This window comes from Canis lupus, chromosome 11 (genome assembly GCF_011100685.1).
Source record: "Canis lupus familiaris isolate Mischka breed German Shepherd chromosome 11, alternate assembly UU_Cfam_GSD_1.0, whole genome shotgun sequence".
Taxonomy (NCBI): domain Eukaryota; kingdom Metazoa; phylum Chordata; class Mammalia; order Carnivora; family Canidae; genus Canis; species Canis lupus.
This window is the reverse complement of record NC_049232.1, coordinates 52336987-52362832: the sequence shown is the minus strand read 5'-3', so window position 1 is coordinate 52362832 and position 25846 is coordinate 52336987. Positions and strand designations below refer to the sequence as shown.

Genomic DNA, 25846 nt, shown 5'->3' with positions numbered 1-25846 from the left:
AGGTAGGCAGCATAGAGGTAGGAAAGCTATGATGAGTCATTAAAGGATTTTAAATTGGCAAATGACACGATCTGATTTGTATTTTGAAAGGTCATTCTCTGTGGTATGGATAATGGATTGGAAAGAAACAGTCCGAGGCAGGAGACCAGAGAGGCAGATGTTGCCATAATCTAGACAAAAAATGATGAAAGCAGTGGGACTGGGGACGAGTAGTAAGGGATTTGAAGGGATTGAAGATTTGAGGACATTTCTAAGATAGAGTATATGTAACTTGGTAAAGAATGGGCTAGATTAGAAGAAGGAAAGGGAGGAGTCCAGGAAGACTTCCAGGTTTCTGGTTTGAGCTAGTGGGAGGTGATGCTGCTCAGGAAAAGGATTAAAAATAATAATAATAACAGGCAGAGAAGCAGATCTCAATATCCTTTCATTTGTTCATTCATTCAACAACATTTGCTAAAGGCCTATTATATGCTGTGAACAGACAAGTATATCAATGATTCCGATGCCCTGTGATAAGTGTCAGTGAGAAAGGTATGCACAGGGAAACAAGTAAATAAAAACGACAGGTATATAAGTCACACTGAGGAATTAGAGTAAGCTCTTGGTGGAGACTGCCTAATCTGATCTTTCAAAAAAATATTAAAGGGAAATTCAATATAACATAAAATTCACCATTTTAAAGTATACAACTCAGTAGCATTTAGTACATTCATTATGTTGGGGTTTGACATGATCAAGTTTGCTGTTTATAAAGATTACTCTGGAAGTAGTACTGGTGATACTTTAGACAGGGGAAAACCAGGAACATGAGTTGGGAGATTTTATGCAACAATTCAGGTGAGAGATGATAAAAGTCTGAACAAGAGTAGTGATAATGAAGGGAATGGAAAACAAAACATAAAAAAGATGCAAAGTTTAAATTACTTGATGACTTATTAGACATTAGAGGGAGAATATAGGATGATTTCCATCACTGCCTGGGGTGACTGGGATGATGGTGATGGCATCCTGGGTGGAGTTTTGGGGAAAAGTGATTAATACAAGTTGGTGGATTGAGTATGAATTTCCTAAGATTCAAATAAATGAAGGATTTCAGAATCAGTTTAATAAATGGATCTGGTTCTAAGATAGAAAGCTCTAAGAAAGAGAGTTGAGAATCTTCTTTCTGTTGGTAAATGAACTCATGCATTCACTTGGGAAAAGCATACTAAGAAAGATAAGCAGAAAATCTAGTACTAAGCTTTGGGAACCAATATTTAAGGTGTGTAAAGGGGATAAAGCTATATGGTTAAAGGATATGGTCATACTGAGGCCGAGATAGAGTTTAGCAACAAAGGGCAGAAAAGTGAAATGGAGCTGAAGAAGGAGAAAAAGGAGGTGGGGAGGGTGGTGGGGATCTGTGGGCTAGTGATACTGTTTGGACATTATTGTCATTGAGATCCAACAGATCATACACATCTCTCCACTCCAAAATAAGCAATTTATTACTCCATAAACTTCTCAGAAACATTTCCCAAATACATACAATTTCTTTTCAAAGTAATTTTACAGGATGAAGAAAAATGTTCATCAATTGTGGCTTATACCACCCTCAAGAAAGATTTTTAAGCATTCCCAGCAGTCTCCTTCTCCCAGTTCTGATGCCTGAAAAGGTGTCAATTCTTGGGTCAAAGGGGTCAAAGAAGGGAAGAAGTCGAAATCTTGAGCTGTCTTAACAAGGCAGGAATCAGCTCCTTTTTTTGGGGGGGGGTATCCAGAAACTCTCCTTCAGCTTTTTATGACCAACTTGTCATAGCTGCCTCCTCCTTTTGAGATCCAAGGCCAGTAAAAGACTCACCCTGAATCCCCCAGTTAAACCTGAGAAGGGTGCCTGGGTGGGATATGTTTGTGTGGGGCCCTGGCAAGGTTTATGGTTGCTCTGGGTATAGGAAACAGCGCCCAAAGTAAGATTCTTAGGTCATATTTTCTTTTCTCTTTCCCACATTGCCCCCTTTACCCATCATTTCCATATTTGCTTCTGGATTAAAACTTGGAAGGGTTGGTGGGAGGCCTGACATCACTTTTTCTTGAAATTGTACAACTCTGACAGATATCTGGGGGCTCTTTCTTTACTGTTCCTTGCCTTACCTGGGCACAACCATCTAGGGAATGAAGAGGCTGAGCCTCTGGAGTGAGAGCAGAAGGGCAGGAGTGTGCTGGTTTCCCTGGGACTCTAATTCATCCTTATTAAGTTGTGTGAATACAAGGGATGAAGAGCAATGATTCCTTTGGGATTTTCCTAAGGGCCTCTACTTTTTAAAAAGATAGCTGCTTTTTTTTGAATACCTTGGACTTCATTGTCTTGCCAGAAGTGATGAGGGCCCCAAAGCCCTGTTTGTGGGAGAATGCATAGGCAGAACGTCGAGTGCTTGCATGTTTTAGCTTAGTCCGCTTAGGGAGTGGCAGTAGAGGTCTTGTGCATTGATGAATTCTGTCCATAATCTGCAGCCAGAGCAGAGAGGACAGGGTTTTTATCCACAGAGGCAAAGACAAAGGCAAAGGCAAAGAAGGGCCATGAATTATATCTGGGTAGATTCCTTGTTCCACTCACCTTGTCCACGTTGGCAGGCCAGAATAGTGGTTTGAGAAACTGGTAACCAATCACGGGCAAAATACAGAGGACTACACTGAGGACAATACTCAGCCATATTTGTGGCAGGTTCAGAGTGTTTCTGGCCACACCTGTAAACAATAAGGTATGGGAGGGAGGCTGTCAGCCAGAACTTATCAATGCAGAAGAATTATAGTGAAGTCCTTTGTACAGCCAAAGTCTCTGTAAATTCACATACTTTTCTCCTTCTAAAGGCATGTGAATTCACAGAGTTCTACAGGGTTTTGGAGGGGAAAAATGAGTGGCTTGATGAGAGGTGAGAGCTAGATACATCTAATATCTACTTTCTCTATATTTTTTTCCCACCAAAGTAGAATGAAAGATAGGGAAATTAATGTGGGAGATAATAAAGCAGTATGCCACAGTAGAAAGGATATTGGACTGGGAACCAGGAGAGCTAGATTTGAGTAATTTAATTTTTAAAAACCCTCAGTCTCTAAAATGGTACCCTTTCTACCTCAAAGGATGCTTACAAAGATTAAGTTAGATAAGAAATTTGAAAATATCTTAGAAAACCTAATAGGATAAAATATTTCTCTAGATAGATTTTGAGTCCTTTTGGGGCAGAGACAATGTCTTATTCCTATCTATGAGCCTAGCACATAGTAATAACTGCTCAGTGAACATTTATTAAACAAATATACTTGGTTCACACTTCCCAACCCTAACCCCCACCTCCTTGTCACACACTGGGTGGGCATAGACTTACCTAGGAATTGGAAGACGTTGGGGAACATTAGGCACAAGCCATCACTGTACAGGAAGAATAAGATGCAAAAGTAGAAACCCAGGCTACCCCAGGTGAAGATGTGGCTTATTATCGTCCAATAGGTTGTATCCAAGGCAATCTGAAAAACACTCTCTTATGTGCAATACTCTACAACCTGGGATATATCAGCTACCTCCCTTCTCCAGCCTCATAGTAGAGGATGATCCCTCCTCACTTTCCCTCCCTCCTTCTTTCCCTCCCTTCCAGACAGGCGGCCCACCCAAGCCTCCCAGCCCCCTACTCCCCACTCCCCCAGCCACACCTGCATTGTGACCACCCAGAGCAAGGCAGTCTGCACTATCAGGGAGAAGGACTGGTAATCAGAGATCTCTTTCCCATCTTTGCGCACTGAGTTGTAAATGGTCCCCATAGGGATAAAGAACAGCACGAAGGAACTATAGATCCCATGCATTAAACACTTCACAAATTCCTTCTTGTTGAAATAGAGGTTGTGCTGGCCTGGATCATACAGCTCTGGGAAGCGTAGACTCCATGTTTCATTCACATCCTGGAAGTACCAGAGGGTAAGGAGGAAGGCTCAGGGTCTCTCCATAGAAGGTCCCATCTCTATCAGAGTAGAAGTTTCTCGCCTGACTGAGTCTGCTGACAGTCTGCCTAGGAACTTCCTCATGGATTATTTGAGAAGTGGAACCAGAGAACAGAGCAGTGGCCACAGACCCTTCCTGAAATCCTACACTCTAGGCAATGATCTAAGTACAGAAGAAAGCTAGGAGAAGGTCAAGATGGTGATAAGGACCTGGAAGCAATCAGAGTTGGGGAGATAGAGGGTAATTAGGGTTGGGGGTAGCTGGAAGGGAGAATGGGAGCTTGGGATGAGGGGGCAGTTGTGACATTAGTCCCCAGTTTTAAGTGTTCCTTTTGTGGAATATATATATATATATATATATATATATATATATATATATATTTTTTTTTTTTTTTTGCCTCAAAAGCCAGCGAAAGAAGAGGGGGAAGCAAATGGGGACCAGCTAATCACATGGGGGTATCCATGTTCTGTGATGCTCCTCCCATTCCCATACTACTAGTGAACTCAGATAACAGGATTCTCTATGTGGATGCCATTGGATCATCTTCATTCCTAAATCTGAAACTTTGAATAACAAAGCTTGGGGCTTGTTTTTGAGAGGTTGTAGATCACTAGAATTAGCCAACTGAAGCTGCATAGGACAAAACTTGTCCCTCTTTTTGCTCTGTGGCTAGCAGCTACCTTGTGGAGAATTTTCCTTCCTACTCTGATGGAGACCAGGAACCATGATTTCACCATGTCCTCTTTTAGCTATTTTATTCCTCTTTGGAGGTTCTTTTCTATTCATTGTGCCCAAGACTAGAGGTTGGGATAGAAAAGGAGGGAGAGGTATGGTACCAGGACCCCCAATACCCAGGAAATTTCTGACAGGGACAGATGATATCCCCTAGACTGACTCCCTATGACTCAAAATATACCCACATTCTCATGCTTGGCCTTCAGAACTCTCAACTAGGCCATCCTGCATTGGCTTATCTTATCATCTATGTATGGGTCTCTCCTTTCTCTGTTTTTGTTTTTGTTTTTGTTTTTGGTCTCTCCTTTCTTGAAGCATCTTGCTTTACCTAGTCTTACCCTAGTAACTCTATTTCCTTTTACTACCTTTTATTTACACTCAGTTTACTATAAAGCACAATTTCTATGTTTCTTTTTATAAAAATAAAATTGACATAGAAAACTTGGATTTCTAAAACTGATGATTATTCTCTGGGAGGAATATTCTTTACTTTATCCCATGATACTTCTCCAGGTAATGAGCTCCCTTCCTTGCTCTATAAATTATTCCATTTACAATTGACTTTGTAGAACTCAGCTCTTGTTGTTCTCCCCACTCTTGAGAATACTCCTCAAGGGCACAGGGGCTTAGCCCTGAAGAGAAGCTTGCTGCTGGTCTTACCTGGTCAAACAGACTCAAGCCCAGGACAGGGAGGCAGGTGTAGACCAGGTTGTAGAAAGTGATAAACCAGGTATCATAAACCGTCTAAGAGAATACCAAAGAGATTTCTTAGATTCCTCTCTTTTCCAAAGTCCCAGCTCCACTTCCCAGGTTCAAGAGAGCCCCTTCTGGCCCCCACTTACCCACCACTACATTAACCTAGAGCAAGATTTGGATTTCAGGAATCTGATAAGGAGGCTGACCCCAGTCTCTATTTGGTCCTACTCTATTTAGAACCTTGGGTTACAGGCTGGGGCAAGGCCACATCAAGCTTGTTTGTGGCCAACCCTACAAGGTTGATTTGGACCAACTCTTCCATGATCTGCACTGCCCATCCCTGCACAGAGAAGATCTACAGTGCCTGTGAGGGAATGCTAGCTGTATCCCTCCACTCTCAGGCATATAAGCCTCTGGGTTCTTTTATCTGATTTATGGCATTCAGTAGCTTCTATAACACTGGACACTTTCAAACACAAGTAGGTATAATAGACTCAATGACTCTTTCCCAGCTGGGTGCTCCATCCTGGGGCCCAGAGAGGGCTCCTTTACTAGCCACAAGAGGTCAGCAAAACACATACATATACTTCACCTCTCACAAACTAGAATGGCTTTGTTAGACACTGGGGATATACAAGTCTATTTTCTGCTCAATAGTCTGTTTCCCCTGGAGCCCAAGGCAACAGAGGTAATAGGGATCTCTTAAGGTAATCGTTCCTGAGGTTGTTTTTCTTGGGAATCTTGGAGAACCCTGAAAAACTTCTCATAGGAAAGAGGAATTCTTATAGAACATCAAAATCCAAGTGCCACTTCCCAGGTGGGGGAGATTTCATACTCAAATGTGGAGTTAACTCATTAGAGCGACAACAATGTATATTTGGGGCAGGGAGAAGGGCTGTTGGGGTGGGGAAGTAGAAGTAAGGGGAGCTGTATTCTGAAGTATGGCTACAGGTGAACACCATAGCCAGCATGTCTGGCAAGACTCAGAAGCCCTTTGAGACTTAGCTTGTTCCATAAAGATTGCTTTGGATACTAAACAAAACAAAACAAAACAAAACAAAACAAAAACAAAAACAAACCCTCCAGGATCCAAGCATTTCCCCATATTATCTATTTTTGGAAACCAGGTCTCTCTGTCAGGTAAAAGGTCAAAATATCTCATGGGAGTTTCGGAGGTAAGAGTTAAGTCTAAGTTAGAGCCAAGCCAGAAAAAGTTAAGGTTTGGAAATCTAAGTTTCAGTTTAAGGCTAGGAGATGGGATCAGCATGGGTAAGGAGTTTTGTGCTTAACCAACTGAGCCACCCAGGTGCCCCCACTTGAGGAGCTTTATGGATGGATGGCAACATGTCTCTAGAAAAGAAACATGAGCTGGCTGAAGTGGGGGTGAGTACAGAAGATCCAGTTGACCAGAGTGGGGAATGCCATCTGACCTCCTACCTGTGCAGAGAACCCGCTGAAGAAGGCATACCAGAAGTGCACCAGGGTGAAGGCAAAGTTTTTGTAAAAGAAGTAGCTGAGAAACTTGCACATGCGATTATAGGACCAGCGGCCATGGACCAAGAGTAGACGCTGAAGATAGTGGAACTGGGAGAAGGCGTAGTCACTGTTGAGCATGGCCTGCATTCCCTCCTGGCCACTGATGCCAACTCCAATGTGAGCAGCTGAAAAGAAATCCCAGAAGCTTCTCAACCTCAGAGCTACTCTGCTGGGCTCCCAGGCTGGGAAGTGTAAAAGAAAGGCTGAGATCATGTTGTACAAACTCCTTATTTTACATTTGGAAAACACTGTTACGCTCAGCTCAAAATGGCATTTATTTAGTGGAGCCTTTTCTCCTCAGTGGATTGCTCTTTTCCCTAGTGGACTGTCAAAAACCAGCTCCTTCATCTTCACTTTGTTTTGGATGCTGCCACTCAGGAATGCCTGGCATGGCTAGTACTAGAAAGCTCTCCTGGATGGTCATGGCCTACTATAGCCACCTTGGCTCTTTCCTGCTGTCCAGATGCTGAGGTAAAAACCTCTTGTTATCTCTTGAAGCCTTTTACATCAATTATAGATGCAGGATGGATGTCAATCTAACATAATATTTAATTACCTAAGTTTATCTAAAGAGCTAAAATCCAACTGTTAGGAGGAAATAAGTGATGTTCATACTTTGTTAGTGAGAAGCAAGTTCTCCAGGAGGCCTCACTTTTCTGAATGACTTTTCTGAATAAAACAAGGATTATACTTGATGGAAAATAAGATTGAAGTTCCTAAAAGTTTTAATTAGTATGTTGTAGTGTAGGGTACATTCATTGATCTTCTGGTATATACCTGTGGCATTGCTTAATGGAATAATTGAAGCCTCTAAGGCCCTAAAAACCAGAGAAGTTCTAGAAAGTGGGGAAGAGAGCAAGAACATTTTCTAGAACTAAAGCTGAGGCTAGAATATCTGCTAGTGTTTCCTGGATGGGGAGAAAGTTTAGATTAGAGGACCTCTAGATGTTGTCCGTATTTCACAGAACCACAAGTTGCTGGAAGCTAACAACATTCAGCTAAAATTAAAACCAGTGTCAGCCATTTGCTTCTATTAGTCCAGAGCATCAGTAAGTCTGCTATTCTTTTCCAGTCAGGGGAGTCAGGGGAAGTACTCATGAACATTGCCTTAGGGAAGAAGAGATCCCTACACTGTGCCTCACAGCTAATTCTCTGGTTGGGCAGTCCTGTCTTTTGCCTAACATTGCTCAGGCATACATCTATCAGAAAAGCAACAGACTGTGACTCCCGCCCAGGGGTTCTTTACGTAGCCTTTGATGCCATCTTGGAAAGATGGTATGGTAGTTGCACATCCGGTTCTGTAAATACATGCATATGATTTTATGGGAGCCATCTGTATTTGTGTGTGTTAAGTGCATGAATTTGAATGTGTGTGTGTGTGTGTGTGTGTGCGCGCGCATATAGACTGATATATGCATGTGTAAATAAGTGGGAATGCAGGTATAGAGGAGCATAAATAAAGTTGCAAACATTATAAACATACAATACATATATGCATGAGTGAACCAACAACACAATGTCACCCAGGTTGGTCTTTGCCCATAGAGAAAGGAAAGGGCAAGCCCTTGGTTGAAGGTTACTGTTCCCCATCCCTCACATGCCTTTGATCATGCTGACGTCATTGGCCCCATCCCCGATGGCCAGTGTCACCACCTTCTTGTATCTCTTCACCAGCTCTACCACCTGGGCCTTCTGAAGGGGTGTCATCCGGCAGCAGATCACCCCCTTGCACATGCACGCTGTTCTCAGCAGTTCCAACTCCAGGTTCCCTTCTAGAGCATAGGCCTGCAGCACCAGGATACATCCACATTTCAGGTTGCCCAAAAAGGCTCTCAGGACAGGATCTTCCTAAGTCCTTCCCCCTCTCCATTCTCTCCTATACTATATAGGTCAGACATAGTGGCTCCCAGGTGCTCCACTCCCAAGGGAGGCCAAGTCCCCAAGTCAGTTCTAGGCATCCTTACATCTGACCCTGACTCCAATGGGAAACTAGTCAGCCTCTCTCACTAGGTCAAATCAGTTGATTAGGCTATAAGGCCAGCTGACCTTTTTGGAGGACCTGGTTCTGTTCACTTCCCCCTTTCCCCTAAGTGACAGGCCACATCAGTAATAGAATTTAGATAAGGAAGGAACATGCCTTTGGCTTCTCTTTCCTCATTATTCCTGTCTAGAGAAGGATAGGGAAAGGTGTCTGTCAGGAAAGAACACCAGAAGAGAGGGGAAGAGGTGACTCATGAAATAGAGAAGGGGTCTTAAAATTTCTCTGGAGTGGACTGGACCTAGGAAAAAAAACTCCTTGGGAGAAGAAGATAGAATTGTAGCTCTGTGTTGCCCACCAGACTGCAGCCATTGATGATCAAGCCATAGTTGCCATTGGGCACCTCCTCAGGTAATCTGAAGGACATTTGGGGCTTCGTGGTGAGGTAAATGTTTACTGGGTCTGATTCCAGTAGAGCCTCAGGTTTCATCTTGTCCCTTGCCGACCTGAAAGCCAAGAGGAGTGGTTAATATCTGACTGGAAGCTCCAGATTTTAGAAAGGAAAAAGTGTCCCAGAATGAAAATGGGCAAGGTGGATACAGAACCTCTACTAAACATCAGCCAGGACCTCAAACTCAATTGCCTTCTGAGAACTGCCATTGTCTTAGGTCCCTATACCTGAGTTCTTGCCGAATGGTCTCATCATTCTTGCCTTCCACAATAAACATCCCATCCATTTCATCCTCAAATATGTTACAGGCATAAGCAATGTTCACAGCAGTCTCTGCAGGAAATGGGGAACAAACATCACATTTTGGCCAGGACAGGGACTTTATGAAAGTGTACACATATATAGGCAGTAATGGTGGGCAGCAGAGCCCATTTGTCCACATTTGTTATGGATGTATCCAAATGTATTTTTCATGAGTCTGTGGAGACCATATTCAAACACACAGGAGACTGTCAACCTAGTGCAGACTTGTGAGTCACTTATCAATAACTAGGATCATTCTGGCTTAGCCTTTCTTTTTCTTTCATTTTTAAATTCATTTTCATGAATTTTTATGTCATCCTTGTGTAGAGGCCATGCTAACCTTTTCTGTATCATTCCAATTTCAGGATATGTGCTCCTGAAGTGAGCATCATTCTGGCTTAGCCTTCCAACAGAGCCTTCCCTTATTTCCTAAAACAATTCCAGTCTGTGTCCACTTCTCCAAACAGTCAGGATATATTTCCCTGTGCCTGTTTTTATGACAGATTTTATGGCAGACTGAGATAAGTTTCAGTTATGGTCTTTTCTTTACATTGAGAACTCTGAAATTTGAATAAATTCATACTAAGGAAAAAATTTACAAAAATTAAATCCTGAAGCCTTGCTGCAAGTGGTATCAAAATTCAGAGGAGAAACTTCAATTGTCATAGAAACTTTCTTGGAAAAAAGACTTTGAAGGATGTGTAAGACTTGTTTTGGGAAGGAAAAAACATTTCAAAGGGGAAACAACCAAACGGAGGCTGTGGAGTAGAAGCTGGATTGTTTGGGACACACTAAAGATAACAGTCACATCAGGATGGAGATAACTATATGTAGGCAGCAACAGATTATCAAGATCTTGAAGACCAGACAGTGGAATCTGACTTTACCACATAGAGCTGCTGAAGATACCTGGGCAGAGGAATAATATATAAAAGTCGTATATTTTAGTAAGATTAAACTGATGGTTGTATGTAGGCTATATTGAAATCAATAAGGAAATGAGACAGATATCAGTTTAAAAGTTTTTGCAAAAGTACAATCAATGGGGGACAAAGCATGAACTAGGGTGATGGCATAGTCAAGGGGATCATCAGAAGATTTGGTGGGACACAGTGAGACAATTAATCTTTGGGACAACAGAGAGGGTATAGTCATAGATAATTCCAAGGTTTTTAGCAAATGGGTTCCTGGATGACGAGGTCATGTCTGATTGAATCATCTCTGTGTCCTTAATACCTAATACAGCATCCAGTATAAAGTGTACTCTTAGCAAACCATGTACAAGACTGGGAAGGAAGGTGTCCTATCAGAACTTGACCTGGGTTATAAGGTATTTGTCAAATATATGGCTAAGAAGAAAAGAATATATAAAATAAAGAAATGGCTAAAGTGGATAGGGAGGAGGATTGGTCATGTGAGAACTCCCCTTTACCTTGCTTATCTCCAGTTAGGACCCAAATTTTAATTTTGGCTTTGTTCAGGGTGGCGATTGTCTCAGGTACACCATCCTGCAGCTTGTCTTCTATGGCTGTGGCCCCTAACAGCTTTGAACAGAGAGAGCAGTGAGTGAGGAAAAGGAAGAATGTCACAGCATTTAGTGCTACCCAACAACTCAACTGGCATCTTATCATCCTCTTTAGCAAGCTGGCTGTATCCTGACATGAGGATCCAAATAGTATAAAATTCAGCATATTCTGCCTCTCGATAGCTGTAGCTTTTCAACCACATAAATCAAATTTAGAAACAGAATATTAGGGGTCAAAGAGGGACAAGACTTGCCCAAGTCATACATGAAGCTGTGTGCCACTTCTAAACCATCTTTTTCTCAACACACTTTCACTTCTTTCTTGCTTCATTCACAGCATACTTCTTGGCTTCCAGTGTTGACCACAGGATGGGCATCATGACTCAGTCTGAGGAACTGACGGACAAATAACTGGCTGATTTCTCCTAGGCCTTCAGAAGGACAGACTAGAAATACTAACCATAGAACTGATTATGAAATGAGATTGACCTTTGGGATCTCTATGTTTTCCCATTTGGTATCAGTTATTTCTCTTATAGCAGATCCAGCCTGTATAAGTCTGCTCAGAAACTTTGGAGTCATCTTTAACTTTTCTCTCTCATATCCTATAATCTAATCCATTAGCAAATTCTGTTGGCTCTACCTTTAAAAAATGTACAGAATTTGACTACTCCTCACCACTTCCACTACTTGTATCTGGTCCAAGCCATCATCATCTCTCACCTGCACTATTGCAATTATCTTCTAATTGGTCTCCCTGGGTCTGTGCTTGCTCCCCTACAGTATAATCTTAACACAGCAGCCAGAGTGATTGTTTTAAAAAGCTAACTCATCGGAGTGCCTGGGTGGCTCAGTCAGTTAGGCGACTGACTCTTGATTTTGGCTCAGGTCATGATCTCAGGGTCCTGGGATTGAGCCCTGTGTCTGGCTCTGCACTCAGAGTCTGGTTGTCCCTCTCCCTATGTTCCTCCCCCTATTTGCACTGACTCTCTCTCTCTCAAATAAATAAAATCTTTTGAAAAAAGCTATCACATCACTTTTTTAAAAAAAATATTTTTATTTATTTATTTGAGAGAAAGAGCAAGAGGATCACAGAGGGAGAGGGAGAAGCTGACATATACCACAGAGTACAATATAGGGCTCGATCCCAGGATCCTGAGATCATGACCTGAGCCAAAGGCAGATGCTTAACCACCTAAGCTACCCAGGCATGTATATCACATCACTTCTTTGGTTGAACTCTTCAATGGCTTTCCATATCTCATTGTAAGATCTTACACTGGCTCATGAAGGCACTCTACTACTTCTCTGTCTCATGTCCTTTTATTCTCTCCTCCTTACTTACACCATGCCAGCCACACTAGCTGCCTTGCTGTTCAACTAGTTAGGCCTACTCCTGTTTTAGGGCTTTCATTCATGCCATTTCTTCTGTCTGCTTAGTTTGCCAGACTATTTCCCTATTTATTTTTTTTAAGATTATTTATTCGTAGAGACACACACACACAGAGAGAGAGAGAGAGAGAGAGAGAGAGGCAGAGATACAGGCAGAGGGAGAAGCAGGCTCCATACAGAGAGCCTGACATGGGACTCGATCCAGGGTCTCCAGGATCATGCCTGCCATGGGCTGCAGGCGGCGCTAAACCGCTGCGCCACCGGGGCTGCCTTTTCCCTATTTCTTTAGGTCTCTACTCAGACTAAAGGAAGACTAACCATCCTATAAAAAAATACTAACTATACTCTGCCCTCTCCAAAACATACATGCATATGCTGATGCAGATACATCAGCTTTCTGATGCTTTCTCCCTAGCTTTCTTCCTGGATTTATTTCCTACCATAGCACTTTCATTATCTAACATACTATATGTGTTACTTTTTTGCCTATTTTGTCTGTTGCTGGAACATAGGAAGCACCTAATATAAGTATGTTGAATGAATGAGTGAGTATTTTTGTCTTTATTATTCTTTTAGTTCATTCTGGATTATCTAATCTGTGCATTCATTATTCAGATCCTCATTTCTCCCAGGTTACTTAGCTTCTGTGAGCAGCTTTGGGATAAAATTTACAACTAGTGCATTATCCTCCCCCGCACCACACCCCGTATGGATTTCAAAAATCCAGGACATCCTGAATCAGCTTGGATGCCAATATCCTGTATCCAGAGAGAGTCTGAACCTATTGATTTTCTGCAAGCCATTCTCAGAGACCTTGCTCAGTCTACTGACTGCCACTACCCATCCTGCTCCCAATCTGTGCCTGGCTTCCTCATACTAACCATTAAGTCTTTTTCTATCTCTTCATAGACATCTGATATCTTATCTTCCCGATTCTCCAAAGACAGGCAGGCTTCACTGTGCCTCTTGCTCCAGGCCTGGAAGAACGCATTATCCAATTCTCGGTAGGCCACCATGAGAGTGCGGAGGCCTTCAATGGCAAAATCCTAGAAGACATGTGTGTGTGCTGAGTAGGTCTGGGGTGGGTTAGGGTTGAGTTTAGGGAGAAGCAGACTGATCCCACCAGCCGAATGCCTACAAAATAGGGTCTAATGGCTAGTACCATGGGGTGGGAGGAACACCTAGCCTAGCCAGAAAACAACTACAGAGCTTTCTCAGCCAAATGTCCTAACGGTGGGGCCGGCATAAGTACTTACGAAATATAAAGTTCTAGCTTTTACCTGTAGTTAGATAATTTGCTGTATGACTCTGGGAAAAATTAAGCCTTCTAGATTTCTTTGTTGTAAAATTGGGATAATAATTCACTGCCTACAGAGAGGATAATGATGTCTATGAGAATGGAATACTAAAGTAAAAGGAAGTTGTTATAAAACATAAAGGAGCAACTATTTTTTATAAGCACACATTGATTTTATTTTCCTCTTTCCCTGCCTTCCTTCAAGCATCTAACAGGCACCTCAAAAGCACACACACGTGTATATTTGTCTACAGCTGATTGGCTCAATTGATTAGTCACAGCCAGTAGTGTTAATGATATTTCACTACTGAAATGCTCTCTGGGTGAATTAGTATTGTTTTGTTCTGTGTCCACCAATATATCCTAAATAACCACAGTTAACTATCTTGCAAGTATAGTCTTGGTCATAAGGAGAACTAGATTAGAGTGAGTAGTTTAAGGGCAGAACTCTAATCCAACTGAGGGTGGGTTAGGAGATTTTATGTACTGAGAACTGCACATGAATAAAAATTCTACATGATCACTATCATAGTGAACTGCATGCAAAATAATTCACTTTAGCATTATAAGAACAAAGAGAAAAAGAATTTATCATCTTGATATTCTGTATTAGTTCCCTGTGAAACTCCTGAGTGACATTAGCTGTCAGGTAAAATGAACATAAAACAGTGCATGTATGGAATGCCATCCCTTAAACCTCTGTAGTGTTAGCAGATGAAGCTATGAAAAGAAGCCTGAGAGAAGATCTCGGAGACTTCCTAGAAGGAAAAAATATGGCAGAAGCTGCTCTTGCATAGGATAGTAAATGAGATCTTATAAGCTAACAACACACTGATTCTTTTTTAAAAGATTTTATTTACTTATTTGAGAGAGAGAGAGAGAGAGAGAGAGAGAACAAGCAGGGGGTAGGGGCAGAGAGAGAAGCAGACTCTTCACTGAGCAGGGAGCCTGACATGGGGCTGGATCCCAGGACCCTGAGGTAATGATCTGAACTGAAGGCAGACACTTAACCAACTGAGCCACCCAGGAGCCCCATACAGATTCTTAATCCATTTAACAAATAATTTAGAGATCTCTGGGTGGCTCAGCGGTTTAGCACCTGCCTTCGGCCCAGGGCATGATCCGGCAGTCCTAGGATCGAGTCCCACAAAGCTCCCTGCATGGACCCTGCTTCTCCCTCTGCCTGTGTCTCTTCCTCTCTCTGTCTGCATCTCTCATGAATAAATAAATAAATAAAATATTTAAGAAACAAACCAAAAAAAAAAAAAACCCACAAATAATTTAGCAGTTATTTCTTACCCTTTACTTGTGTTTTTTTTTCCTTTTCTATTATGGTGGGTAAATTAGGGCGCTGAGGCCAAATCCTGACTGCTCCTTGCTTTTTTTTTTTTTTTTAAGATCTTATTTATTTATTCATGAAAGACACACACACACACACACACACACACACACACACACACACAGAGGCAGAGAGAGACACAGGCAGAGGGAAAAGCAGGCTCCATGCTGGGAGCCTGATGTGGGACTTGATCCTGGTACTCCAGGATCACTCTCTGAGCCGAAGGCAGGCGCTAAACCCCTGAGCCACCCAGGGTTCCCTGCCCCAAAATCACTGTTTGGTGATTCCTGTCTTAGAGGGCTTAGAGCTGTGCTTTTGTAGGAGTTTTTGAAGCTTGACTCCTAAGTATAAGCTTCACTCTTACAAGTTTATCATCAGCAGTTAACATATTGTAGTGTAGTCAGGCTCCATTATGAGTGTCGATTAAAATGGGTGGCAGGATGTAGGTTAAAAGACCTGAAACAATTTTATGCCCCCTTTGGAGCCAGCCTGCTCTCTGAGAAGACACTCTAATTAATGTGTTGTGGAAGGTTAAAAGATAAGTTTTTCAGAGTAGCCCATAAAAAATACTGAGGCCTCTGGGAACCAGGATAGGACATAAGAACTGTCCTGTATGGAATACTGCATGGACTTTTTTGAAAACTTGAAATATAATGTATAGATCATAAAATTCACACTTTTAAGGTATATAATTCAGTGGTTAAAAAATTATACTCATAAAGTTGTGCATCCATCACTACTATCTAATTCCAGAATACTTTGATCACTCCCAAAGGAAATCCTGTACCCACTAGCCTTCATTCCCATTTTCTTTTCCCCTAGCACTTGGCAATCACTAACCTACTTATTTCTATAGATTTGCTTATTCTGAATATTTCATATAAATTAAATTATACAATATGTGGCCTTTTGTGATTCTCTTATTTCACTTAACATAATGTTTCAAGACTCATACACATGTATCAGTATGTCATTCCTTTTTGGGACTGAATAATATTTGTTTAGACATACATTTTATTGACCTATTTATCCATGCCATTCATGATGGGCATTTGGGTTGTTTCTACTTTTTCACTATTATAGATAATGCTGCTCTAAACATTTGTGTACAAATTTTTGTGTGGATGTATATTTTCATTTCTTTTGGACTACACCTAGGACTGGAATTGCTAGGTCACATGATTACTCTATGTTTAACTTTTTCTGCCAGACTGTTTTCTAAAATGGCTGCCTCATGGAGTGCCTGGGTGGCTTAGTCCATTAAAATGGTTGCATCATTTTATATTTCCATCAGCAATGTATGAAGGTTACAGTTTTTCTATATCTTTGCCATTAATTATTATTATCTGATCATCTAGCTATCCTGGCAGTTGTGAAGTAGTCTCTTGAGGTTTTGATTTGCAGTTCCCTATGGGCAAATTAAACTGGGTATCTTTTCATGTGCTTATTGACTATGTGTTCTTTGACTTCTGATGAATTGTTAATGTGGATCAAGCCAAGCATTTTCTCCAACCTATTTCTTCTTAAAAAAAATTTTTTTTTCTGATCTGCCCTCCCATCCCATCCCATCCTCGGTACTATTCCCTTAATCCTTTATATACCTAGGTTTCTACTCATGAATAGAAATCTTGGAGGGTATAGATTTAGTTTTCCTTTCCAGTGCCAGAAGGCTGGAGCCAGTGTCTTTCAGATAGATCTCAAATCCTACTAACTAGATGGTGGAAGTAGGGTAGGGTAGTCGGGGCGAGAGGTGGAGGGGGGGAGTTACCCCTGGGGATTCTAATCTTGTGCTAACAGAAGACAGTGACAAAAAACATTTCCCTAAATAGCCCACATCTGGTGCTTTCTGCTCCATGCCTTCAAAGATGTGTATTCTCATCATAGTTGGTGAGATAGGGCCTCCCATATCAATATGCCCAATTCCAAAGCAAATTCTAGGTCTGACCATGGGACCTCTTGAGCCAGGAATCACAGAGAATACTAGTTGACTGTGGTAAGTGCTCCTACAGACAAACTCCTCATCCTGTGTCATCTAACTTCTTGACACAGAAATTGGCAATGTAGTCAGTAGGTGTACCACAGAATGAAGTAGTTTTTATTCTTGTCAATTAAAGAGACATAAACACATCCATACAGAAATACATGGATGTAAAGACATATGTGAAAACATAATCCATGTACAAAGAGCCACCCACAGCTTCCCTCCCCTGCAACCTTAACACTTACATCTAAATGTTCCATAGTCACATCTCTGAGGGATCCACAGGATGGATGGAGCAGCTGACAGAGGATGGTGTCTGCACCCTTGCAGAACAACATTACTCGATCTTCAGGTGTCCTCACTAAGAATAAACAAATAAAGCAGAGTAACTATATACATCCATTGTTACAAGAACTTGTTTGGGCCACTGAGGGATGGCATGAGGCTGTTCCCATGATATTTGTTTCTGATTCTTCTGGGGGCTAAGCACTCAATGAGTGGTCACAGAAGGTAAGGACTGGTGAGAGTGGGAGGAGACCTTACGGAACCAGCTTTTCTATGGGTTCAATATCATCTGTGGAAGTCTGATGCAGAATCACATTTAGCTTCCCAAGTCCAAGTTCCAGACCAAGGTCCAGATCCAGTAAGGACCAAGAATTAAAAATGACCTTCTTCCTCTTCAGTCTGAGGCTCAAACTAATTGAGAGTAAGACAGTATGAATTTCTCTTATATTGTGTGCCCCTATCTCTAAGTTCAGGGTTTATGGATTTATTCTCTGTTCTTATCTTAGCTTTGGGGGTTCAGACAAGCCATGACTCAGGAACAATAAAGAAGTATATGGTAGCAGACTCCCAAGGAGAAAACATATAGAGTATGTGAGGGAGAAAGTAGGAATGGCTATGTGTTTGTATTTGAGGCATAATACCTTTGAGAAAGCATGTGAGTGGAAGAAAACATTTGTGTGCATATAAAAGGAAGTCTGTATATGAATGTGTATAAAAGACAAATAAGGGGAGAGGACTGACTAGGAGGGGCACCTACCAATAACAGACATCCTCTTGCGCACATTGTTGAAGTCCAAAATAGCCAGCAGTTGGTAGACTTTGGTCTCACCCATTTCAACTACCATGATTGTCTCAGATGTGCGGGAACAGAACACAAAGCCAAAGTTCCTGGCTGCAGTGACAAGGGCACCTTCATCTGGGGACTGAGCCTGGTACACCAGGTTACCTGGAAGGAGAGAAGATGGCAACCAGAACCCACAGAGATGTGCAGCTGAAATCAATCCAGAAGGGACACCAAGGGGCTTATATAAAGATAGAGCCCAAGGGGGGGCATTTTTCTTCAAACTTCCTCACAAGTTTGGCTCTAAGAGGCCAGGTTGTATACAGGTCAGTTTTTTTTTTTTCCTCCTTTCCAATATTTTCAGTGTATTTCACAGACCTGAGTCAGTATTACAGAGGTACATGGGACATGCAATATACACAAATGAACAAAACATAGTTCATTCTCTGATTTTAATGGGTAAAGATGGGTCAGGGCGCTTGTTAAAATGCAAGTTCCTGGGCCCTACTCAAACTTACTGAATCTAGAATCATGAAACTTGGGAGGAGGGAGGAGGAAACTGAATTTTTAACAAATCTCCTGGGTGAGTTTCATGTAGGTTGTTCTGTGTAAATTGTTCCTACATAAGACTGGCTACACTTTGATGAACACTCCTATAAAATAGGACAATAAGGATAGGATATATAGAACATGACAAATGGAATGATGATAATAAGACTGAAAAAATATATATATGAGTATTGTGGGAGTAGGAGACCTTAGTTTTGTCTGGTCCCAGGAATTCAGCTAGGTAGCTATTAAGTCATTTTAAACACCTGCAAACTCAACTGGAAATCTAAGAAAAGAATAGCTGCAACCCTTTTCCAGGCGGCCGGGAAGATGGCAGACATTCAGACCGAGCGTGCCTACCAAAAGCAGCCAACCGTCTTTCAAAATAAGAAGAGGGTCCTACTTGGAGAAACTGGCAAGGAGAAGCTCCTGCGGTACTACAAAAACATCGGTCTGGGCTTCAAGACGCCCAAGGAGGCCATTGAGGGCACCTATATTGACAAGAAATGCCCCTTTACTGGCAATGTCTCCATCCGAGGGCGGATTTTGTCTGGTGTGGTGACCAAAATGAAGATGCAGAGGACTATTGTCATCTGCCAAGACTACCTCCACTACATCCGAAAGTACAACCGCTTTGAGAAAACCCACAAGAACATGTTGGTGCACTTGTCTCCTTGCTTCAGGGATGTCCAGATCGGCGACATTGTCACAGTGGGTGAGTGCCGCCCCTTGAGCAAGACTGTGCGTTTCAATGTGCTCAAAGTCACAAAAGCTGCTGGCACAAAGAAGCAGTTCCAGAAGTTTTGAGGCAAGACTTCTGTCTATACCCCTGAAGAAAATAAAACTGTCTACACCCCTGAAAAAAAAAAAAAAAGAATAGCTGCAACTCTACAAAGAGAAAAGTGATCACTTTCTGCAAGGTAGGAGGTGTGAAGAAGTGAATCTGAGGTGATACATGGGAAAATAAACCTTGCGGGGAGGGACTGAGGGGGAGGGATCCTCCATCAGTTAGCTACCGGGACATGACATAGCAGCTGAGTGCAAATCAGAACTTTTAGAAGTCTGCTTCGGTGAGGGATGCCCATGCCTGAAAGGTGCTCAGGCAGTGAAGCAGAGGCAGAATCCTAGGTGGGACAGTGTGTTTCAGGAAGACCGAGGGGCGCCTGAGTGCACAGAGTTCCTAGACATTGGAGCGGGGAAGCCAGCTGGAATCAGTGAGCCCAGAAGTGGGCTCTCAGCTTGTGGCTGCCATAAACCTGGAACTGTCACAGTTGGCATGTCTGCTTTCAGAGCAGGGGCCTAACAAACAGCAGAACCAGTGAGACTTCCCTTCCTCCCCTGGGAAGAATGGTGCAGAAGTGTGTTGCAAGGCACACAAACAGGGTTGTGTGCCTGAGAAAGAAATGCTCAGTCATGGGTTGGGTGAGCACAGAGTGCAGACAGAAACCAGGGAGACAGGAGTGACTGACTGCTTTTCCCTGAGGGTGCACAGAAGGGGGGGCAAGCTTCCCGCTAGAGGCTAGAGATTGGGAGGCTGCCATTTGCATTCTCATCCTTTAAAGCTACACAGAAAGCCTTTGGGAAACAAAAGCCACATAGAGCAATCTGGAGCTGATTACTTAGCCTGACACCCTAGCCAGGGCAGTGCAATCTATGCTTCCTGCCTCCTCACCCCCATCACGGCCAAAGACACTTGAGAATCATCGCAAAAGGCCATGCCCTCAGAATATCAGTGAAAATATCCAGCCAAGACCATGTTTGCCAATCATTGAGAACTGCAAAAAACTCCAATGCCAGGGGAATATAGCATATAGAATTCATTGTTTATTTCCCCATGATTCTTTAGTCTTTAAATTTTAATCTTTTTCTCTTTCCTCTTTCAACCAATTTCTTATTGTATCAACTTTAAAAAAACTTTTTTAATTTTCATTTTTATAGTTATATTCTATCCTTTCATTGCATTTAATTTTATTTTTGTATATATGTAAGTTTTTCTTTACAATTTTGGGATGCAGTTTCTTCTAAGAGGCCAAAATTTAACCAGAATCTATTGTATGGCTCTGTTCTCTTCACCTGTCTGATCATATTTGCTTTTTTTCCTTTTTTTCTTTCTCCTTCTTTTCTGTTTTGTTCAACTTTTTATTTTATTTTTTTTTAGATTTTATTTATTTATTCATGAGAGTCACAGAGAGGCAGAGACACAGGCAGGGGAGAAGGAGGCTCCCTGTGGGGAGCCTGATGTGGTACTTGATCACAGGATCCCGGGATCATGACCTGAGCCAAAGGCAGACTGGTCAACTGCTGAGCCACCGAGGCATCCCTAGAGTTTTTTTTTTTTTAAGATTTTATTTATTTATTTATTCATGATAGACAGAGAGAGAGAGAGAGAGAGAGAGAGGCAGAGACACAGGCAGAGGGAGAAGCAGGCTCCATGATGGGAGCCCGACGTGGGACTTGATCCTGGGACTCCAGGATCACGCCCTGGGCCAAAGGCAGGTGCTGAACCACTGAGCCTCCCAGGGATCCCCCTAAAGTCTTTTTTAAAAAGATTTATTCATGAGAGACACAGAGGGAGACAGGCAGAGACATAGGCAGAGGGAGAAGCAGGCTCCCTGCAGGGAGCCCCATGGGGGACTCGATCCCTGGACCCAGGATCATACCCTGAGCTGAATGCAGATGCTCAACTGCTAAGCCACCCAGGCATCCCTTTGTTAAAATATTTTTAGATTTTCATCTTTACAGTCACATTTTATCCTTTCAATGTATTTAATTTTATTTTTGTATATATATGTTTTCTTTCTTTACAATTTTGAGATGTAGTGTCTTCTAACAGACCAAAATACACTCGGGATATAGTATATTGCTCTGTTCTGTTCACCTATATGTTTATATTCCTTTTTTTGTCTTTTAATTTTTACTTTTATAGTTACATTCTATCCTTTCATTGTATTTAATTTTTATGGACATATAAAGGTTATGGACATATAAAGGTTTTGGACATATAAGATTTTCTTTCATTAAAATTTTGGGATCTAGTTTTCTAACAAATGGACCAAAATACACACAAGATCCAGTGAATTGCTCTATTGTGTTCACCTGTCTGATTATATTTTGTTTAAAAAAATTTTCTTTTCAGTTTCAAATCTCTTCTGAGTTGTTTAGTGTATATTTCTCTGAGGTCATTGTTGCCATTTTAGTATTTAAAAAAAATTTTTTTTTTAATTTTTTATTGGAATTCAATTTGCCAACATATAGCATAACACCCAGTGCTCATCCCGTCAAGTGCCCCGCTCAGTGCCCATCACTATTTTAGTATTTTGTTATCTCATTCATCTATTCTTCTCTGGAAAGAATGAGAAGATGGAGAAACTCACCTCAAAAAAAGAGAACAAGAGGCAGTACTGACTGCCAGGGAACTAATCAATATAGACATAAGTAAGATGTCAGAACTAGAGTTCAGAATAACAATTATAAAGATACTAGCTGGGCTGGAAAAAAAGTATAGATGACACTAGAAAATCCCTTTTGGGAGAAATAAAAGAATTAAAATCTAGTTAAGTTGAAATAAAAAAGGCTATTAATAAAATGCAATAAAAATGGAGGCCCTAACTGCTAGTATAAATTAGGCAGAAGAGAGAATTAGTGACATAAAAGAGAAAATGATGGAGAATAAAGAAGCTGAGAAAAAAGAGAGATAAGCAACAACTGGATCACGAGAGGAGAATTTGAGAGATAATACCATAAAGTGAAACAATATTAGAATAATTGGGATCCCAGAAGAAGAGAAGAGAGAAGAGGGAAGAAAGTAAACTGGAGCAAATTATAGCAGAGAACTTCCCTAATCTGGGGAAGGAAACAGGCATTCAAATCTGGGAGGAACAGAGAACCCTCCTCAAAATCAGTAAAAATAGGTCAACATCCCAACATACAACAGTGAAACTTGCAAATCTCAGAGACAAAGAGAAAATCCTGAAAGCAGCTAGGGACAAGAGGTCTGTAACCTACAAGGGTAGAAATAGTAGACTGGCACCTGACCTATCCACAGAGAGCTGGTAGGTCAGAAAGGACCAGTATGATATATTCAGGGTGCTAAATGAGAAAAATACACAGCCAACAATACATTATCCAGCTAGGATGTCATTCAAAATAGAAGGAGAAATAAAAAACTTCCAGAACAAACAGAAACTAAAAGAATGTGTGATAACCAAACCAGCCCTACAAGAAATATTAAAAGGAATCCTTTAAGTGAAGAGAGAGTCCTGAAGTAACACAGACCAGAAAGGAACAGAGACAATATACAGAAACAATGACTTTACAGGTAATATAATGGCACTAAATTCATATCTTTCAATAGTTACTCTGAATGTAAATGCATTAAATTCCCCAATCAAAAGACACAGGGTATCAGATTGGATAAAAATGCAAGACCCACTGATATGCTGTCTGTAAGAGACTCATTTTAGACCCAAAGACATCTTTAGACTGAAAGTGAGGGGGTGGAGAACCATTTATCATGCTAATGGACATCAAAAGAAAGTTGGGGTGGCAATCCTTATATCAGACAAATTAGATTTTAAGCTAAAGACTATAATAAGAGATGAGGAAGGACACTATATCATAAAGGGTCTATCCAACAAGAATTTCTAACAATTGTAAATATTTATGCCCTAACATGGGAACAGCCAATTATATAAGCCAATTAATAACAAAATTAAAGAAACATATCAATAATAATACAGTAATAGTTGAGGACTTTAACACCGCACTCACTGCAATGGACAGATACTCTAAGCAGAAGATCAACAAGGAAACAAGGGCTTTGAATAACACACTGGACCAGATGGACTTCTCAGATATATTCAGAACATTCCATTCTAAAGCAATAGAATACACATTCTTCTTGAGTGCATATGGAAAATTCTCCAAAACAGATCACATACTGGGTCACAAATCAGGTCTCACCTAGTACCAAAGAATTGGAATCATTCCCTGCATATTTTCATACCACAATGGTTTGAAACTGAAAATCACAGAAGGAAATACGGAAAGCACTCAAATACATGGAGGCCAAAGAACATCCTACTAAAGAATGAATGGGTCAACCAGGAAATTAAAGAAGAATTTAAAAAATTAACAGAAACAAATGAAAATGAAAACACAACTGTTCAAAACCTTTGGGATGCAACAATGGTGGTCCTAAGAGGGAAGTATATAGCAATACAAGCCTTTCTTAAGAAATAAGAACCTTATACCTAAAGGGGCTGGAGAAAGAACAGCAAATAAAGCCTAAACCCAGCAGAAGAGAATTAATAAAGATTTTAGAGCAGAAATCAATGAAATAGAAACCAAAAGAACAGTAGAATAGATTAATGAAACTAAGAGGTGGTTCTCTGAATGAATTGAATGAATTAATAAAATTGATAAACCCCTGGCCAAACTTATCAAAAAGAAAAGAGAAAGGACCCAAATGACCCAAATAAATAAAATCATGAATGAAAGATGGGAGATCACAACCAACACTGAAGAAGTACAAACAATTATAAAAGCATAATATGAGTTACTATATGCCAACAAATTAGGCATTCTAAAAGGAATGGATGCAATCCTAGAGACATATAAACCACCAAAACTGAAACAGGAAGAAATAGAAAACAGGAAGAAATAGAAAAGAAATAGAAAACTCAGCAGACCTCTAACCAGAAAGGAAATTGAAGCAGTAATTAAGAGTCTTCCAACAAGAGTCCAGGGTCAGATGACTTCCCATCTTGGAATTCTACCAAAAGGGAATTCTACCCAAGGGGAATTCTACCAAACATTTAAAGAATTAATACCTATTATTCTGAAGCTGTTTCAAAAAAATAGAGATGGAGGAAAACTTCTAAACTCATTCTATACAGCCAGCATTATCTTGATCCCAAAACCAAAGACCCCACAAAAAAGGAGAATTACGGACCAGTATCCCTGATGAACATGGATGCAAAAATTCTCACCAAAATACTAGCCAATATGATCCAACAGTTCATTAAAAGGATTTTCACCATGACCAAGTAGGATTTATTCCTGGGCTGCAAGCATGGCTCAATATCTGCAAATCAATCAATGGGATACACTACATTAATAAAAGAAAGGATGAGAACAATGTGATCCCCTTAACTGATGCAGAATAAACATATGATAAAGTACAGCATCTTTTCCTCAGTAAAGCTCTTCATAGAAGGAACATCCCTCAATATCATAAAAGCCATCTATAAAAAAACCACAGTAAATATCATTATTAATGGGGAAAAACTGAGAGCATTTCCCCTAAGATCAGGAACATGGCAGGGATGTCCACTACCACCACCACTGTTCAACATAGTACTAGAAGTCCTAGCCTCGGCAATCAGACAAAAGAAATAAAAAGCATCTGAATTAGCAAAGAAGACATGAAACTTTCACTCTCTGCAGATGATGTAATACTCTATATGGAAAACCCAAAAGACTCCACCCCCAAAATTGCTAGAACTCATGTAAGGTTCAGCAAAGTCACAGGATATAAAATCAACGCACAGAAATCAGTTGCATTTCAATACACTGACAATGAGACAGAAGAAAGAAATTACGGAGTCAATCCCAAATACAATTGCACCAAAACCCATAAGATACCTAGGAATAAACCTAACCAAAGAGGTAAAGAATCTGTACTCAGAAAACTATAGAACACTCAAGAAAGAAATTAAGGAAAACAAAAAGAAATAGAAAAACATTCTATGCTCATGGATTGGAAGAACAAACATTGTTAAAATGTCTATGCTACCTAAAGCAATCAATGCATTCAATGCAATCCCTATCAAAATTCCATCAATTTATTTCATACAGTTGGAACAAATAATTCTAAAATTTGTATGGAACCAGAGAAAGATCCCAAATAGCCAAAGGAATATTGAAAAAGAAAACCAAAACTGGTGGCATCAGCATTCTGGCCTTCAAGCTGTATTACAAAGCTATAATCATCAAGACAGTATGGTAGTGGCACAAAAACAGACACATAG

At 40.9% G+C, this 25846-nt stretch overlaps 1 protein-coding gene, 1 non-coding gene and 1 pseudogene across 6 annotated transcripts in view; 1 reads left to right on the top strand and 2 right to left on the bottom strand.

Moving 5' to 3' along the window:
- Positions 1-1461: 1461 nt before the first annotated feature.
- LOC611901 (phospholipid-transporting ATPase FetA-like) overlaps positions 1462-25846 on the bottom strand; it is a 123527-nt gene continuing 99142 nt past the window's right edge. For 4 of the 5 annotated variants that reach the window (XM_038552728.1, XM_038552727.1, XM_038552729.1 and 1 more), the window contains 14 exons: positions 18243-18431; positions 17446-17561; positions 13465-13629; positions 11099-11210; positions 9591-9696; positions 9271-9418; positions 8536-8719; positions 6836-7059; positions 5363-5446; positions 3682-3927; positions 3360-3498; positions 2591-2721; positions 2326-2481; positions 1462-1644 (listed from right to left, as the gene is read on the bottom strand). In XM_038552728.1, coding sequence (XP_038408656.1) covers positions 1570-1644; positions 2326-2481; positions 2591-2721; positions 3360-3498; positions 3682-3927; positions 5363-5446; positions 6836-7059; positions 8536-8719; positions 9271-9418; positions 9591-9696; positions 11099-11210; positions 13465-13629; positions 17446-17561; positions 18243-18431 — 2075 coding nt within the window. In that variant the 3' untranslated portion in view covers positions 1462-1569. The remainder of the gene's footprint in view (positions 1645-2325; positions 2482-2590; positions 2722-3359; positions 3499-3681; positions 3928-5362; positions 5447-6835; positions 7060-8535; positions 8720-9270; positions 9419-9590; positions 9697-11098; positions 11211-13464; positions 13630-17445; positions 17562-18242; positions 18432-25846) is intronic. The other variant, XM_038552730.1, reaches the window with a different exon arrangement.
- On the bottom strand, positions 9949-10055 carry LOC119874130. Its single transcript, XR_005367342.1, has one exon. It is a non-coding gene; the product is annotated as a U6 spliceosomal RNA (small nuclear RNA).
- Positions 19123-19680, top strand: LOC100683588 (annotated as a pseudogene).